Source organism: Notolepis coatsorum (genome assembly GCF_963971535.1).
Source record: "Notolepis coatsorum genome assembly, chromosome: 15".
In the NCBI taxonomy this organism is placed as follows: Eukaryota; Metazoa; Chordata; class Actinopteri; order Aulopiformes; family Paralepididae; genus Notolepis; species Notolepis coatsorum.
This window is the reverse complement of record NC_140179.1, coordinates 101,459,047-101,476,444: the sequence shown is the minus strand read 5'-3', so window position 1 is coordinate 101,476,444 and position 17,398 is coordinate 101,459,047. Positions and strand designations below refer to the sequence as shown.

The window sequence follows — 17,398 nt, the reverse complement described above, 5'->3', positions numbered from 1 at the left end:
AACTAGATCAGACCTCCCACATGCAAACATAAAGGTTGGTGACTGCAAAATAAATGTGATGCTGGATACAGGGGCAACTGTAAATATCATTGATGAGGCAACTTACCAGAGACTGACATATAAGCCCCCACTCACCAAATGCACTGTTCCCATATTTCCCTATGGCTCTCGTAAGCCACTACCTGCCCTGGGAAAATTCACCTCGCTGGTGGAGTCCAAATCACAGTTCACAACTACAACATTCCATGTGTTACAAGGAAATAATGGCAGTTTACTCGGATATGACACTGCCAGTCAACTTGGGCTAATCAAGATTGCTAATGCCCTTCATACATCCCCAGAGCAGCAGGAACAGCTCACATCTCCATGACAACCGGTCGACAGACAGCCCACATCAGCTTGCAAGCAGACAGAAGCGAATACAGTGGATGATATCCTCACTGAGTACGATGGTCTATTCCATGGATTGGGCAAGTTGGATGGGGTTCAAGTCAAGTTACACATAAATAAAGACGTTTCTACTGTCACACAACCTCATAGAAGAGTGCCGTTTCATGTGAGAAAGCGGGTTGAAGCTGAACTACAACGCCTGGAGGATCTCGATGTAATTGAAAAGGTTGATGGCCCCACTCCATGGGTTTCTCCGATAGTTGTTGTTGTGAAGGGCCAGATTAAACCGAATATATATATTTATTTATATATATATATTTAATTGTATTTGTATATTCTCTAATATTCCCTGATATCCCTTGTATATTCCTTGTACAATATGCATTGAATATCCATTCTAGCCTACTGAACATCCCATAATAGTCTCCATTCTACTATTGGTCGAGACCTTGGTGCCAGGCTGCCATACCCCTCAGACCCAGTTCAAACGTACCGCTCCACATGTACGAACAAGTCCTAGTTCCGCGTAGGAATCTGGCTACCGCACCACTAATGGGACTATTTGTTCATAGTGCGTATATATACTGCGCTACTAAAGTAGGACTTTCTTTTCAGTCCAGTTTCTTACCTTCCAATAGAGTCACAGACGTAAAGCCTCCCCGCGACGCCACGTGTGGGAGTAAGGCCAAGTTCGCCTACCATCGGTATTGAGACATCGTGTATATTAATATTTGAATAGTCATATTTGGCACTATATCGTCGAGTTGGACGTAGTCTATTAAGCTAATAATAGTCTGTTAATATATAGTGCTTCGAGAATACTACCGTAGTCAGTACCCCATCGTTTCGGGCAGAGAACTGGCTGCTTACCCAGGGTGGTTGACCCCATGTGAAGCTGCACCCGAGGAGCCCCAGAGCCGACGAGCGAGTGGACCTGTATACCGGATTATTCTACCGACGACAGCCCGCCTTCCCAGGCACGGATTATGCTTTGTATACTTTGATTATTCCATGGATAAAGACCCCCGACACTGCCGTGTGTTGGAACCCCCCCCCCCTGGAGAGGACGCAAGGTGAGGAGACGCTCTGCAAGACGAGGTCGCTTCACGTCTCTCCCCCGTGGACCGGAGAGAGCCGGCCCACAAAGAGTCCACCTGTTTTCATCTGTGGTCCAAGGATCGCCGGCGCATTGAACGGCACTACAGTGGGTTCACCTGGGATACCCTTGGCCGGACGAGGCAGCCGGATTCTACCCCCCCCCCCCTCCTACTCCTGTCGGCTTACAAGCGACCGGATTAACCCCCTCTAGTGTATCTAGTATATAATCATTAAAGTATCATTGCTGTTATTCCTTAACTATTCCAGGTCGTATATTTACCACCTGCGCCTTCAGAGATTGGACATTCTCTATTGATATACCGACGAATACTCTTTGCCATAAAAGTGCATACTATTTCAATTCATAAATGTAATTAAGTGATTAAGTGCTTGTTCTACACACCATCGCTGTGTAGAAATAAAGACCTGTTTCGACTTCGTACATTTGTGTTGGATCCGTTTCATCTACGTGAGAGTGTTTATGATAATATATTTATGCCGTGTACTGGGTGGCCGAATATTAAGTACAAAGGTAGTGGTAGTAAGTATCATATCTAGTAATACAGTCAGGGAATTGTACCCCTCAGTTACAGTTGTTGTTCCAAAGCCGAAAGACCCGGAAGGTGTGCGTTTATGTGTGGACATGAGGGTACCAAATTGTGCCATCGAAAGAGAAAGACATCTCACACCCACAGTAGATGACGTGATACAGGCACTCAATGGAGCCAAGTTCTTCTCAAAGCTGGATTTAAACAGTGGATATCATCAGCTAGAACTGGATCCATCCTCACGATACATCACAACATTCTCCACTCATGTAGGGCTACGACGTTACAAGAGACTGAGCTTTGGGGTCTCGTCGGCTGCAGAGGTGTTCCAAAATGCCATTCAACAGGCCCTGGATGGCATTCCAGGAGTCATCAACCTCAGTGATGACATTCTGGTTTTTGGGGAAACCAGGGCTGCCCATGATCAAGCTCTCAGGGCAACCTTTCAGCGACTGAAAGAAAAAAACCTGACTCTCAACAAGGCCAAGTGCTCATACGCACAGACCACTCTTGACTTCTTCGGATATACGTTCTCAGATGGAGGTTTCTCTCCAGATCCTAAGAAGGTTCAGGCGATTCATGATGCTGCTGCCCCGACCAATGCAAGTGAGATACGCAGTCTCCTTGGCATGGCAAACTACAGCGCCCGATTCATAAAGGATTTTGCCACCATAACTCAACCCTTGCGAGACCTGACAAGGAAATCTGCTCATTGGACATGGACCGAAGAACACCAGAGGTCTCTTAATGAGATGAAACGCAGCCTTACTAGTGACGCTGTGATGACCTACTTTGACCCACACAAACTAACTGAACTGGTTGTTGATGCAAGCCCAGTAGGTCTTGGGGCTGTATTGGCACAAAGGAACAGTCCAAATGAGCCGGCCAGAGTGATAAGCTATGCAAGTAGAGCACTGTCCCCCATTGAACAAAAGTATTCACAGACAGAACGTGAGGCCCTTGCTATTGTCTGGGGCTGTGAACATTTTCACATATACCTCTATGGTGCAGCCTTCACACTTGTCAGTGATCACAAACCATTGGAATGGATTTTCAATAACCCCAAATCCAAACCACCTGCTCGTATAGAGCGTTGGAGCCTGCGTCTGCAACCATACAACTACACAGTCTGTTACAAGGCTGGCAAAGACAACCCGGCGGATTACATGTCGCGCCACCCAGCACAGGTATCACACATCTCTCATGCTATGTCAGACGACAAAAGACAAGCTGAAGAATACATAAACTTTGTCACTGAAAATGCTGTACCCAAGGCGATGACACTGGCGGAAATTCAGGATGCAACCACAACTGATCCCACTCTACGTGAAGTAATTCGACTCATTAAAGATTACTCTTGGAGGTTGCTGTCTGACAAACGGGACTCTATTGATGGAGTTGACAGATCTGCTCTTGTGTCGTTCAAGAAAATAAAAGATGAACTGACAGTGACTGCTAATGGTGACACTGTACTGCGTGGCACAAAGATTGTCGTCCCCCACTCTTTACAAGTCAGAGCAATATCACTTGCACATGAAGGCCACCAGGGGGTGGTCAAAACTAAGAAGTTGATCAGGGAGAAAGTCTGGTTCCCTGGAATTGACAAGCAAGTGGAGGCAATGATAGCTGGCTGCATCCCATGTCAGGCTGTGGTGCCCAACCACACACAAGAACCCCTCTGCATGTCTGAACTGCCATCGTCACCATGGGAAAAGGTTAGTGTTGATTTCTGTGGAGAAGCAGCGGGAGTATTGTTATTGTGGTAGTTCTAGCCATAACAGCAGGAATGTGTCTGTAAGCTTGAAGACGTTCATAAAGAGTCAAACCAGGAATCAATGGGTCGGAGCCTTCATTCTAAAACTTTACAAGTACTTGAGTAAAAGTACTTAGTTACTTTACACAACTGCTAAAAGTGTTGATGTTCATGCAACACAAGTTTGAATAATGTTAACTAATTGAACAACATTGAAGATTTACCTTATTGTTAATGTACACAAAGCAGTGGAATGCAGAAAGCATTATCTCTCCTAGTTACACATACACACACACGTAGGGTTATGTATTTCATCAGAGAGAGCAGTTTGGCGGGGGGGGGGGGGTTCAGGGCCTTGCTCAAGGACACTTAGACAGAGATGGCAGGCACAATAGAAGGAATACCAGCCACTCTCCAGTTGTTAGCTTGCAAGAGTACACCCTCCTGACCAACAGTCTCATCGGAGAACACCAATAAAGTAGGAGGAGTTCAACCAACAATCATTGCAGTGATTTTAAAGTGATAAAAAAGATCACTTCACCAAAAGGAAAAACTGTTCAGATGTATTTTAGCAGACAATTACTTTGAGAATTGAGTAAATTTGTTTGAATATAGCCACCAGTGATATAGAATCCTTGTGTTGCGTTAATTACAGCTCAATTAAATGATAGGTAGCAGTCCCTATAACATATGGTATCGGCAATGATTTCTCTTCTACGTAATTTCATTGAGCTGTAATTACCACCACATGACTCAATGTCTCAGATGACATCACTGGTGGCCATATTCAAACTATTACTCTCAATAACAAAAAATGTATGCATGCTCAGGTGTTGGATTTTATTTTTTATTTTTTTTATTAGCGATCTGAAATCATATTGCATCAAGTGAGCCTACCGTTGGAGATCCAGGCACCCCCTATTGTCTCCCAGATGGTAAATCACCCTTTTGGATTAGACTCAATGAAAGTGAAGAAAGAAAGGATTTCTGACTCTACATTTTACTTCTCACTGATGTAACCGGGGTCTACCAGAGTTCATTCTGGAGCCTTGGTGCCGCGGCGAATATGTGTTTTACTGTATACACGATGGATCAATCAAATGAGCGATTTTTTGAATGGCGATAGGAAATTGGAATAAACCATTTGGATACCATCTGACCTCAGGTAAGGAATCTATGTTATCAGTCTTAGGATAATCACTCGTTTTCACGGATATATAAGCGTTTCCCATATATGTGATATAGCTGTTTTGACTGTAAAAGCCATCAGGAAATAAGAGCAGCGATTATCAGCGTGCAGCACGAGCGCACACATACTATAATGAATAGGCCGACAAATGACAACTTCTAGAATATTCCAGTAAAAGACGATCATAGAATGTGTTGTTTTTTCCACGAAAAACGAGTGATTTTCAAAATGCTATCAAACTGAAATGAAGCGATAAAAATCTGCTTTGACAATGTTGACTGGAAAATGATTCTTTGATAAACGACGGGCAGATTAGAGACAGGCATAATTTAAAACATAGATTAGGCGATATTAACGTTAACATTGGAGTGGATGGTGGCATTCAAGGGGGTAAAAAGGAAAACACGGCTGGCCATCAAAGTGTTAAAGGGGCTATGCACTGCTATTCCTAGCACTATTTGGGCAACTTTACACAATTCCTGTTAGTCTATTGAAGACATTTGTAAGGTTTTTTACCAAAAAATTCATTGTTTTATATTTCTAATCAAGTACTCGAAACCATCATTTTTCAGCCTCAAGAAATCAGGCTGTTATGGCCTGGCTTTGCCCATAAGCACTTTGAGTGACAGTCAGACCACAGTCTGCACTGGTAGAGGGAGGGAGGGAGGGGGGGGAAGAGAGAGAGAGTTCAGTTCAGAGTTTTTATTTGCCACATGGAATAATACAATCATAGTTTCTTCATTAAAAAATCATAAATAGTCATCCCATGGACAAAAGGAGCAGGAAGAAGAATAAATCTTATAGTTACCTGCCCCTTATTCCTAAACTAACATGTATTTTCTTAATGGTCGGCGTATAACCTTATTTACACAAATAATCATTTATACAGAGAGAGAGAGAGAGAGAGAGACTCTCTCTTCCTTTCTCTCCCTCCAAAGCGCACGGCCCCGCAGCTCCACTCGCTGATGAGACGGGGCAGCTTTTTTCTCTCTTTCAATCTCCCGTGTGGCGCGCGGCCGGCAGGTACACCCCCCCCCCCCCAAGTGCCCCCTCTCTCTCCCTCCTTTCTCTCCCTCTCGGCTCTCTTCCTTTCTCTCCCTCCAAAGCGCACGGCCCCGCAGCTCCACTCGCTGTCTAGTCTAGGTAGAATGGGGGCGGGCATTAGCTCCAACCACAGAGCCAATCGCATCACTGTGTGCCGAATGACGTGACTCAGGACTTCAAATCAAAATGACCCGATTTACTAGAGGACGAGAGGGGCTGGGCTGAATCGGAGCAATCCGCCAATATGGTATTTAGACCCTAAAACACATTGATACGAACTCCTATTACTATAATACAATGCTAGAGACTGAAAAATGACATTTATAATGCATAGCCCCTTTAAGAGCTTCCAAGAACATACAGATGAGCTGTATGGGAGAAGGTCTAGCACCAACTACCTCTGGTGAATGTTGGAAATAAAGCAAGCTAGAAATTCAATGCAATTAATCTTTATTTTTAAAACAATCTGTTCTCCACTTCTCTTCATGTTCAGTATTCCTCTTCCGCTGCCTCTTCCTCACCATCAGCCCCCACCTCTTCATAATCCTTCTCCAGAGCCGCCATGTCCTCCCTGGCCTCACAGAACTCTCCCTCCTCCATACCCTCCCCCACATACCAGTGGACGAAGGCCCTCTTGGCGTACATCAGGTCAAACTTGTGGTCGAGCCGTGCCCAGGCCTCCGCGATGGCCGTGGTGTTGCTCAGCATGCACACGGCCCTCTGGGCCTTGGCCAGGTCTCCTCCGGGCACCACGGTGGGGGGCTGGTAGTTGATGCCCACCTTGAACCCAGTGAGACACCAGTCCACAAACTGGATGTTGCGCCGGCTTTTGATGACGGCGATGGTGGCGTTGACGTCTTTGGGCACCACGTCTCCGCGGTACAGCAAGCAGCAGGCCATGTACTTACCGCCCCTCGGGTCACATTTCACCATCTGGTTGGCCGGCTCGAAGCAGGCATTGGTGATTTCCGCCACGGATAACTGCTCATGGTAAGCCTTCTCCGCAGAGATGATGGGAGCGTAGGTGACCAGGGGGAAGTGGATGCGGGGGTAGGGCACCAGGTTGGTCTGGAACTCGTTCAGGTCCACGTTGAGAGCTCCGTCGAAGCGCAGGGAGGCCGTGATCGAGGAGACGATCTGGGCGACGAGGCGGTTCAAGTTGGTGTACGAGGGACACTCTATGCCCATATTCCTCTTGCAAATGTCAAAGATGGCTTCGTTGTCCACCATGAAGGCACAGTCGGAGTGTTCCAGAGTCGTGTGGGTGGTCAGGATGGAGTTGTAAGGCTCCACCACAGCGGTGGACACCTGCGGAGCCGGGTAGATGGCGAACTCCAGCTTGGACTTCTTGCCGTAGTCGACAGACAGGCGCTCCATCAGCAGAGAGGTGAAGCCAGAGCCGGTTCCTCCACCAAAACTGTGGAAGAACAGGAACCCTTGGAGCCCATTACACTGGTCAGACTGCAAGGAACAGAGATTTCCATCAGACATCTTTGTTTGCAATGTACAAAGAATTTTATGAATATAAACAAATCTACTCTATAGCAGCGATCTGGAGCGGCAACAAGAAATATTCTGAAGTTCACTCAGGTTGGAGTCAACATTTATTTGATGCAGAGTCTCGTTTGAGTCAGTTCTCACCATTTTTCGCACCCTCTCCAGCACAGATTCCACGATCTCCTTGCCAACAGTGTAGTGGCCACGGGCGTAGTTGTTGGCTGCATCCTCTTTGCCCGTGATGAGCTGCTCAGGATGATATAGCTGGTGGTACGGCCCATGCCGGATCTCATCTGAGGACACAGCCATTTTAGTACAAATGCATTTCAACTGCATCAGCGCCAACAGCTTATTGATGTAGCGTGTTCATTTACCAGTACTTAAAAAAAAGGTGCATTTTGAAACATTTCACTTGACAAATAGTCTTATTGGAGGAAAGTTTCACACATACGTCCCTTCAGTTTCCCAGTGTTAACATGTCTATTCTAGTTATCTTTTTATTATTAAAACCATTGTTTTATTGCACAATTGAAGCAGGCATGGCCAACCGCATTTCACTGTATGCCCATTGACCTGGTATGTATGTGATGAATAAAACTCGTGAATCATTGAACCCAAGGGGCACAGCCGATTGCAGAATGGATACAATACAGCTCAATACACACAATTGTTAAGGGGATGCAGACCAGAGAAAGACTAGTTTACATCAGGGTCCTCCATTTTCAATTCATCGTAAAATTTAAAGCTCCGTGTCATGCTAGTTGTGCCCAATGGTTTCAATGACGAATGCCAATAAATAAACGTGCCATTTCTGGGAAACTGAAGGACATACATAAACCTTTTCCCACCAGCAAGAAATAAATCAATTGAAATTCTAAAATGGCAAAGTACTCCTTTAAAGCCCAACCTCCAGGTTAAACCCTACTGATCAATTATGGGTAGTTTACATCATTGGTATATAATTTCATTATTTATTTTTTCCATTTGACACCGGAAATGCCACTCTGAAAGAGTTAAAAAGGTCCACGCATGAATAACATGCACGCGCGAATCAAAAAAGCTTATCAAACGCCGACGTCACTACAGGTGCATATTAATGAGCCGAATCTAAAAGCTAGCACGGCCGTGACGTCACTTCAGGAAATGCCTTGCCCGTCCGGGTCATAGTACTAGTTCAATGGTGGCCCACTCGGTGCATCACAGTTAGCCTATATAGCTCCGCCGTCCCTGCTGCCTACAGTTGGGACCACTACACTGACGTTAGCCTATGGTTCTCTCCTCTTTGTGTGCCCCCATCCTCGCAGGTGTCCTGCGGAGGAGCTTGTGGACACGACAACAGCGGCGGCCGTTGTTAGCTCATAGCTATCATGTTTGTACCACTAGCCTTTACGGGCTCGAGCACCCTACAGGCTGCCACCATTGTCGCCGTTGTCGCGTCCATGGCCCCCCGGCAGGGTCCCCGTGGGGACGGGGTGTACAGAGAGGAGAGAACCATTTTGGGTCGGCCGTTCATGCCGGCCAGCGAGCCGGATGTCGGGATATTTTGTTAGCACAATAGCTACCAAGCTAAGCTATGTTAGCTACTAACGTTATAAACACAATATGTGTACAACGACACAATGATTTACATTATTACAAATATGGTAACGTGGTTGTGGCTTTAGAGATGGGTGGCTATAATCACGGAGCAATAGTGTTAGGTGAAACAGATACATTTTCATTCGGCTAGTAGTAGCAAGCATAATATCAGTGCCTGCCACTAGCTGTGTGTGACTCTGAGCGCCCCCTGGTGAGCCCCTGGTGCCCTGCACCTGTTGTGACGATCATTTCGATTACACACGCACGTTATGAACCATTGATTAAAATATGCACGTGCGTGGTGATTGTGTTGGGCAGACAAAATGTTTGATAAAAACACTAAAACTGGGTCAATTTCAATACTTTTTTTCCCATTCTTCATGAAAGTCACTGTTGGCCTAGTCCACATTGTTTATTGAACAAAAATACAACGTGAAGGTTGACCTTTAAAAGGAAAACTCCCAACATTTTGGGAAATTAGCTTATTTGGCATCTACCCTGGAGTTAGACAAGATACATACTTTTTTTCTGGTCTGTGCATGCAGTAGGAGTAGGAAGACACGCACCGTTAGCCTAGCGTCAGTCACTGGAAGTAAGTTCCTCCATTAGCCTAGTTCCAAACGTCTTCCTACTCCTACTGCATGCACAGAAGAAAAAGGTATGCATCTTGTCTAACTCCAGGGTAGATGACAAATAAGCTAATTTCCCAAAATGTTGTAGTTTTCCTTTAAGGTGGCACTAATGACCGAACACTCACCTATTACTGTAGGCTCCAGGTCTACGAAGACAGCCCGAGGGACATATTTCCCAGCCCCCGTTTCACTGAAGAAGGTTCCGTAGGTGGACCCTGCAACCCCACTGCCTGTCTGGAGGGTCCCGTCTGGGCTGAGGCCGTGTTCTAGACAGTACAGCTCCCAGCAGGAGTTGCCCATCTGAACTCCCGCCTGGCCAATATGGACCGAGATGCACTCCCTCTGTTAAGAACCATGTGATTTGTAAGGATTAAAAAAAAGAACAAAGCCTAAATGATTAGAAGTACAAATGTTATTCTGGTCAGCACATCATATTTCACTTGTGAAAAAGCACGAGAGGACAATGTTGCAGTAAGAACTGAATGCGTCTGCTTTGCTCACCATAGTTGGAACAGATGGTTCTTCAGATTGCAGTACTTGGAATATAACCCTGAAAACGGTTTCCTACACGTTGAACACAAATCAAACATCATGAAAATGTTGCATAATTATAGCCATCGTTTCTCTGAGGGTATAACAATCCTCACCTGACCACTGTTCCACAAATGATACCAAAGCTGCTAAGGCTTTATGCTGCAGAGGAGGTGGCTCTCATTTGTTGTACTTTTATAAAGAATTTATCTTAGCCGTCCACTGCACTCGTATTGTAGTCAGAGGTGGAAACTGAAAGTAATGAAACTGAGCAAAGGTTCAGTCAGGAAGCAGAGTACCTTGCAGCACAACTCATTATCCAACCAGTTTAAACTTTAGAGAATGTCTGCTCATTGGTCTTTGTGCCACACCTCATGATCCAATTAACCAATCAGTTTACCCTGAGCGTGACACACCTTCACTCATGCCTTTTCCTGAATCAGCTGTGTAGCTGATGGCTTAGACTCTGCCTTAGAGTACAATTTGTTACAAAATACTAATTGGTTACGAATGGTATATTGCAATATTATTGGAAATTAAAGTAAAAATGCACATATAGCCTACACTAATATATTTAGTAATGCAATGTGGTGGAAATACACATAACTGTATAAATGTATTGTGAAAACTATAAGACTACACAGGTGAACAGGTGTCATTGGTAAAATGTTGCTACCACTCTCCTACAGTTGTAAAAACACAACCAGTATAAAGCATGCTCTAATTTACATTTAGGGGATATATTTCACAATAATAACATATGTACATGTTCTAGACATTCTAATGATCACCAAAAAAATTATTGCAGGCATTTTACTTACTTTTTTGTGAGGAATGCCGTCCAGTGAAAAGGAAAGGTGTGAGAGGTGAGAGGATTTTGAAGTTGTGAAATGTCCTGCCTCTGTGGGGGGTCCTTATATGCAAATATACTGGCCAATGGCATTGCAAGACTAAACAATAGGATCCACTGATGATGTTTAGGTGACAAAATAACAGGAAAACAAATTATTTATATATATTTTTATTTTTTTTTATAAAATACAAATGTTACACATGTGCAACTGTGGGCCTTGGTTAAAGGTGCTATAGATAACACTTTTGTGTAGAGTAATCATTTAAAAATAATAAAGGGGGTAGGTGGGGGGAGGGGGGGTTGGACAGGGGATGGGTTTGATTGATTGATTGAAAACTTTATTAACAGATTGCAGAATGGGTACAGTACAGTACAGCTCAATACATACAATTGTTAAGGGGATGCAGACCAGAGAAAGACTTTCGTCTTGTTTACATCAGGGTCCCCCATTTTCAATTCATCATAACATATATGACATACACGACATACAGATAGACAGTACTGCTACATCTATACATTTATGACATACCAGATTTGCAAATAGAGTACCGTTTGTGATACAAAAAGTGTCCAGAAAAGAGTGTATATACATTTGACGTAGAAACTGTACATTGGAGGAGGTTGGGTAGGTGGGTGGGGTTGGGTGGGTGGGGGGGGGGGTGGGCTGTACATTGGAGGTGGGTGGGGGGGGGGGGGGGGGTAGGGGGTGGGTGGGGGACACTGTACACTGTACATTGGAATACTGACAAAGCCATACTTGGTCATTTACTGTACAACTGGGTTAGGACATTTGTGGGGGCCAGTTTCGAATTGCCCGTAGGTGTTCTTTGAGAGTGTTTTTGAAAGTGGGTAGTGATTCACATTCCTTTACAGCTTTGGGTAGGGCGTTCCACATTGATGTGGCATAATTGCGAAACGTGTTTAGTCCCTTGTTTGAGCCGAATCTGGGTTTAACATGATTTGTGGAGCTCCCTCTGGTGTTTTGATCGTGGTATTCACTGACCTTTTGGAAGTATTTTGACATGTACATGGGTACCTTGGTCGTGTAGTGTATCTTGTAGACCAGGCCCATTGCAAGTTGCTGTACTCTGTCGTCTACTCTAAGCCATCCTAGGTTGTCAAAGTGGGCAGGGGTGAGGTGGGTTCTAGGAGTCAGGTCAAGCAGTAGTCTGACCAGTTTGTTTTGAGATGTTTGTAATTTGGTTTTTAGTGCCTTTGAGGTGCTTTGGTACCATGAGGTGCAAGCATAGTCGTAGTACCCTTGAATGAGTGCTCCTGCCAGGGTCTTCAGGGTATTCTTGTTTACCAGAGAGGAGATCCGGTACAAGAATCGAGTTTGTTGGTTGACTTTTTTTATTACATTGGATGCCATTTTGTCACAGGAAAGATTAGCCTCTAGGATGGAACCCAGGTAGGTAATTTCATCTTTCCTTGTGACACTATTCTCACCCACTGTAACTGAGAAGCCGTCGGTCTTGCTGAGTTTGTTATTTGAACCGAAGAGAATGGACTCTGTTTTGCCCATGTGTAATGATAGTTTGTTATCGGTGAGCCATATGCAGATTTTGCCTAGTTCCGAGCTGAGGGTTTTTTCAACCTGTAACTTGTTCTTGTCAGAGACCAGCAGGGCTGAGTCGTCCACAAACAGGAACAAGTTGCAGTCACAAGCTGGGTGGGGGAGGGGGTTTGGACATTTATGGAGGCCAGTTTCGAATTGCAGCCTCCCGCAGGTGCTCTTTGAGAGCGGTTTTGAAGGTGGGTAGGGATTCAAATTTTTTACGGCTGTGGGTAGGGCGTTCCACATTGATGTGGCATAATTGCAAAACGTGTTTAGTCCCTTGATTGAGCCGAATCTGGGTTGGACATGATTTGTGGAACTCGCTCTGGTGTTGTGGTCGTGGTATTCACTGACCTTTGGGAAGTATTTCGACATGTACATGGGGACATTAACGTGTGTTGTCGGGCCCTATAAATAAATTTGATTTGATTTGATTTGATACCTTAGTGGTGTAGTGTATCTTGTAGACCAGGCCCATTGCAAGTTGCTGTACTCTGTCGTACTCTTTCTACTTGTGAAGTGGAATACATGGCTCTAGCCTCAACGATACAGGAGTGCATATACCTAGAACAACTACTTGAAGGTATTGATGACCAGGAATATACACTTACAAGGGTATATGAGGACAATCAGGGAACATAGCTTTAGCCAGAAACCCTGTAAGCAGACAGAGGTGTAAGCACATAGACATAAAATATCATTTTATAAGGTCTACTGTGAACGAAGGAAAAAGTAACTCTGATGTATTGTCCTACTGAAGAGATGACAGCTGATATGACAAAACCTGTAACAAAATTGAAACTGAAGAAGTTTGCAGGAATCATTTTTGGAGTTCAAAATGTGTGAAGATATATGCATTTTACTATGCTTGATTTCTGTCAATACAACAACCTGAGTTCAAGTGGGTGTGTTAAGAATAAAGGTAAAATGTCCTCAGTTGTGCTATTATGTGCTATATATATATATCAATGGGTCTCATTCCCCAATATTTTCCAAAGAGTTCTCTTGGAAGACTTATCTTGGAACCGACTGAGACAGAATCAATGACAAGTTCACTCTGAGTCCTCAACACGCTGGTAATATGTCTTAAGTGGCTCAAACGTTCGCACCTGTGATATGATCTGATATCTGCGTTGGGGAATGGCATATGTCTCAAACGTGAAAGCGCGTCCCTATTCAGGTCATTTGCATACAAAACAACGCCTCCAGAGCTCCTTATAAGGCAACTAATGACGCAGCCGCGTGAAAATGGAATGGCGGAAACGCTTTGCGAGTCTTGCGACCCATCAAAATTAGATTAGATTAATGTATTGGTATCATATATAGTACAGCTCATGGTACACCTGCCGCAGTGCGTGCACGCACACACACACACACACACACACACACACACACACACACACACACACACACACACACACACGCAGTACTGTATATGAATGAATTTATTTAACAGATTGCAGAATGGGTACAATACAGTACGGCTCAATACACACAATTGTTAAAGTGGAGATGAAGCAGTGAACAATGTGATCCTAGTTTGTTTGTTGTGTACCTTGTGTAAGACAGGGTCCTATAATAAAATGTGAAATCCTGCTTATTTGTCTGAAAAATCAAATATAATTTCCCTGTTTTCGCCATGGGCGGCGCCATTTTGTTGCTGACGTCACGGTGTTGGTTTGGTGTATACACTGCTAGTTAGCTGCATAGTAAACATGGACTGTCAGGTCAGTCAAATGTTGCCTACCAAACAACGGGACCGCGGTGGTTCTTTTTGTATTGCTCCTGACTGTTCAAACTCATTTTACCGTGTGAAAGAGAGAGGAAAGTTGGTTAATTTCCACAAACTACCAGTGAAAAAAACAGTGTTGTTGGCAGTTGGCTCAGGCTGGCTGCACTCAGGCGGCGCGATCAGCCTGTTGGACAGGGAATGAAGATCTCCACGAACACTTCATTGCCTCGGATTATGTTGTTGGGGTGGGAGGTTTGTTCAGAAGACCACTAATCAGCTGAAGCCCGATGCGGTTCCCTCGGTCTTCGACAGACAGACCGGCCCAGTCAGTTCAGCATCGGGAGCATTTAGCCTGCTGGCTACCTAGCTCCACTATTTTTATTTTTTTTTTTACCTTTATTTACCCAGGGTAGGTTCGCTGAGCACAGATGCTCTTTTTCAGGAACGCCCTGCTTCACATTCACACAGTTCCATGAGTGTGCTAGATACTGTACTGTACTGGTAATATTATTTATTTGTGTTAACTTCTGAATAAAACAACTTATTAAACACAAGTACATCTTATTGAACATTATTTTGATATTTCATTACCAATTATCATAGCAAAACAGCTTTTTCAAACAGTCTGTAATGCATTTTGGAAACGGGAGATGGGCTCATGGTGTAATGGGCCACCTGGCCTGAGAAACATAAGGAGGAAAGAAAAAGTAAGGACTTACTTCTGGTCATTATTTGGGTAGAACACACATATTTTGAATGCCTTCGGCAGGTTTTTTTTTTTTTTTTTTTGAGCCATTTTAATCTAGATTAATCTAGATTAAATCCAGGATTGCAGATAGATTAATCTAGATTAAAAAAATTAATCTATGCCCACCTCTAATTATATATATATATATATATATAGCCTACGACGTAATGAATGAATGCAGTATAGGCTTATTATTCCATTAATGACTTGTTTCATTAGGATTTAGTAGATACTATATATATTCTCTGCCCTATGTACAGTATAGGTACAGTCTGTATACTATATATAGTATCTACTAAATCCTAATGAAACAAGTAACTAGAATATATTAAGCCTATACTGTTCATTCATTAGATACGTAGGCCATACTGGCGCACACAATACTTGTTATGGAATATTAATGCAGTCTATTTCCACCGATTAGCTTTAGTTCTTATTTATTTATTTATTTATCCACTGTCATTTCAGTGTTGGTGTATAGGCTATATAGTGTATTTCAATATAAGTTTAATTGATTAATGATATATTCAAAGGAATGCAGGTTTATAGCTATATCAAACAAAGGTCTGTCCCATTGTATACCATTAAAACAGATGTAACAAATTAATAAGAAATACAAATTCCACAGAAGGCATTAAATAATTATTATTTTCAATCATTTCACAATAATTGCATAATTGTGTTTGAATATCTGACATTTGTCCAAAATAGCTGGTTCAGATATGGTTAATCCAGCTGCCCTGTGATCAGATTAATCCATATTATTTATTTTTCCGACATGAAAAGCGAGATTTCTTATCATACAAATATTGTCATATTTATTTTAATTATAATTAAGTAATTAATTCCAATGAGGCCTGTAGTGTTGACATGAAGGAATCACTATGAGAACACAAGTCTGTCAAGTTAATACAATTTTCAATTAGTCAATCAATCATAAGTGTGCTCCTCAGCACTCTTAAATCTGCTCTCAGCCACGCTCAAATCTGCTCTCAAAAAAATTTGGGGAATCGCGCTACCAGCCCTAATATGGGCAGAAATCTGCCTAAGAGGACATTTTTGGTCGTAAATCCGTTCGGGAATGAGACCCAATGTGTTCTCTGTATATATCATAAGTGCAGTAATGTTGTTGTAACACTATGGGGCGCTCTAACTAAAGGTAGAGGCGCACATCTGTTCCACGTCCTGAGCCTATAAAAGGAGTGAGTCCACCTGCTCAGCTCTCTCTCATCCTCTCGATTCCTTTCCTCCGAATGCAACGCAAAGATAAGCTACAGTCATTATCTTAACAGCCTTGATTTGTCTTTTGTTTTAGTCTAGGGGAAAAAGCTTAGTTGACGACCATATTTAGTCATCATTTTAGTTGACAAAACACTGTACTCGAGTAAAGTACAAATCCCCAAAAACAGTACTTAAGTATTGTAACAAAGTACAATTACTCAAGTACTTTACACTTTACTCTGATTAAAGGTTATGCTAAAAGTGGTATGTGGTCCAGCTATGCTGCTCCGATTACGTCCTCTTGAAGTTAACAGGCTTCAAATGTGAAAGTATATAATCTTCATCCTTTTCTTAAAGTAACTACCAACTGATGGGTTGAGAAATGTAGTGGAGTAAAAGTATAAAGTTCCCTAAAATGAAAAGACTCACGTAAAGCACAAGTAGCTCGAAATTGTAATTAAGTACAGTACTTTACACCACTGCTAAGTGTTGATGCAACACACGTTTGAATAATGTCAACTAATTGAACATTTACCTTATTGTTAATGTACACAAAGCAGTTGAATGCTTTCTGCATACCTCTCCTAGTTACACACACACATGTTGGATTATGTATTTCATCAGAGAGAGCAGGGGGGGGGGGGGGGGGGTTCAGGGTCTTGCTCAAGGACACTTAGACAAAAGATCACTTCACCAAAAGGAAAAACTGTTCAGATGTATTTAGCAGACAATTACTTTGAGAATTGAGTTTGAATATAGCCACCAGTGATGTCATCGGGGATATAGAATCCTTGTGTTGCGTTAATTACAGCTCAATTAAATGATAAGGTAGTAGTCCCTATAACATATGGTATCGGCATTTTTTTTTTCTTCTACGTAATTTCATTGAGCTGTAATTAACACCACATGACTCAATGTCCCAGATGACATCACTGGTGGCCATATTCAAACTATTACTCTCAATAACTAAAAATGTATGCATGCTCAAGTGTTGGATGTGTGTGAGAATATGTGCAAAATTGTTTT

At 43.1% G+C, this 17,398-nt stretch overlaps 1 protein-coding gene across 1 annotated transcript; it reads right to left on the bottom strand.

The window, feature by feature from the left end:
* Nucleotides 1-6,511: 6,511 nt before the first annotated feature.
* LOC311241373 (tubulin alpha-1 chain-like) lies at nucleotides 6,512-10,068 on the bottom strand (the record flags this gene model as incomplete). Its single annotated transcript, XM_084330170.1, has 3 exons — nucleotides 9,855-10,068; nucleotides 7,664-7,812; nucleotides 6,512-7,483 (listed from the first exon to the last, which is right to left on the bottom strand). Exons 1-3 carry the CDS (start codon nucleotides 10,027-10,029, stop codon nucleotides 6,512-6,514), a joined length of 1,296 nt encoding a protein of 431 aa, XP_084186296.1. The 5' UTR covers nucleotides 10,030-10,068.
* Between the last annotated feature and the right edge of the window lie 7,330 nt (nucleotides 10,069-17,398).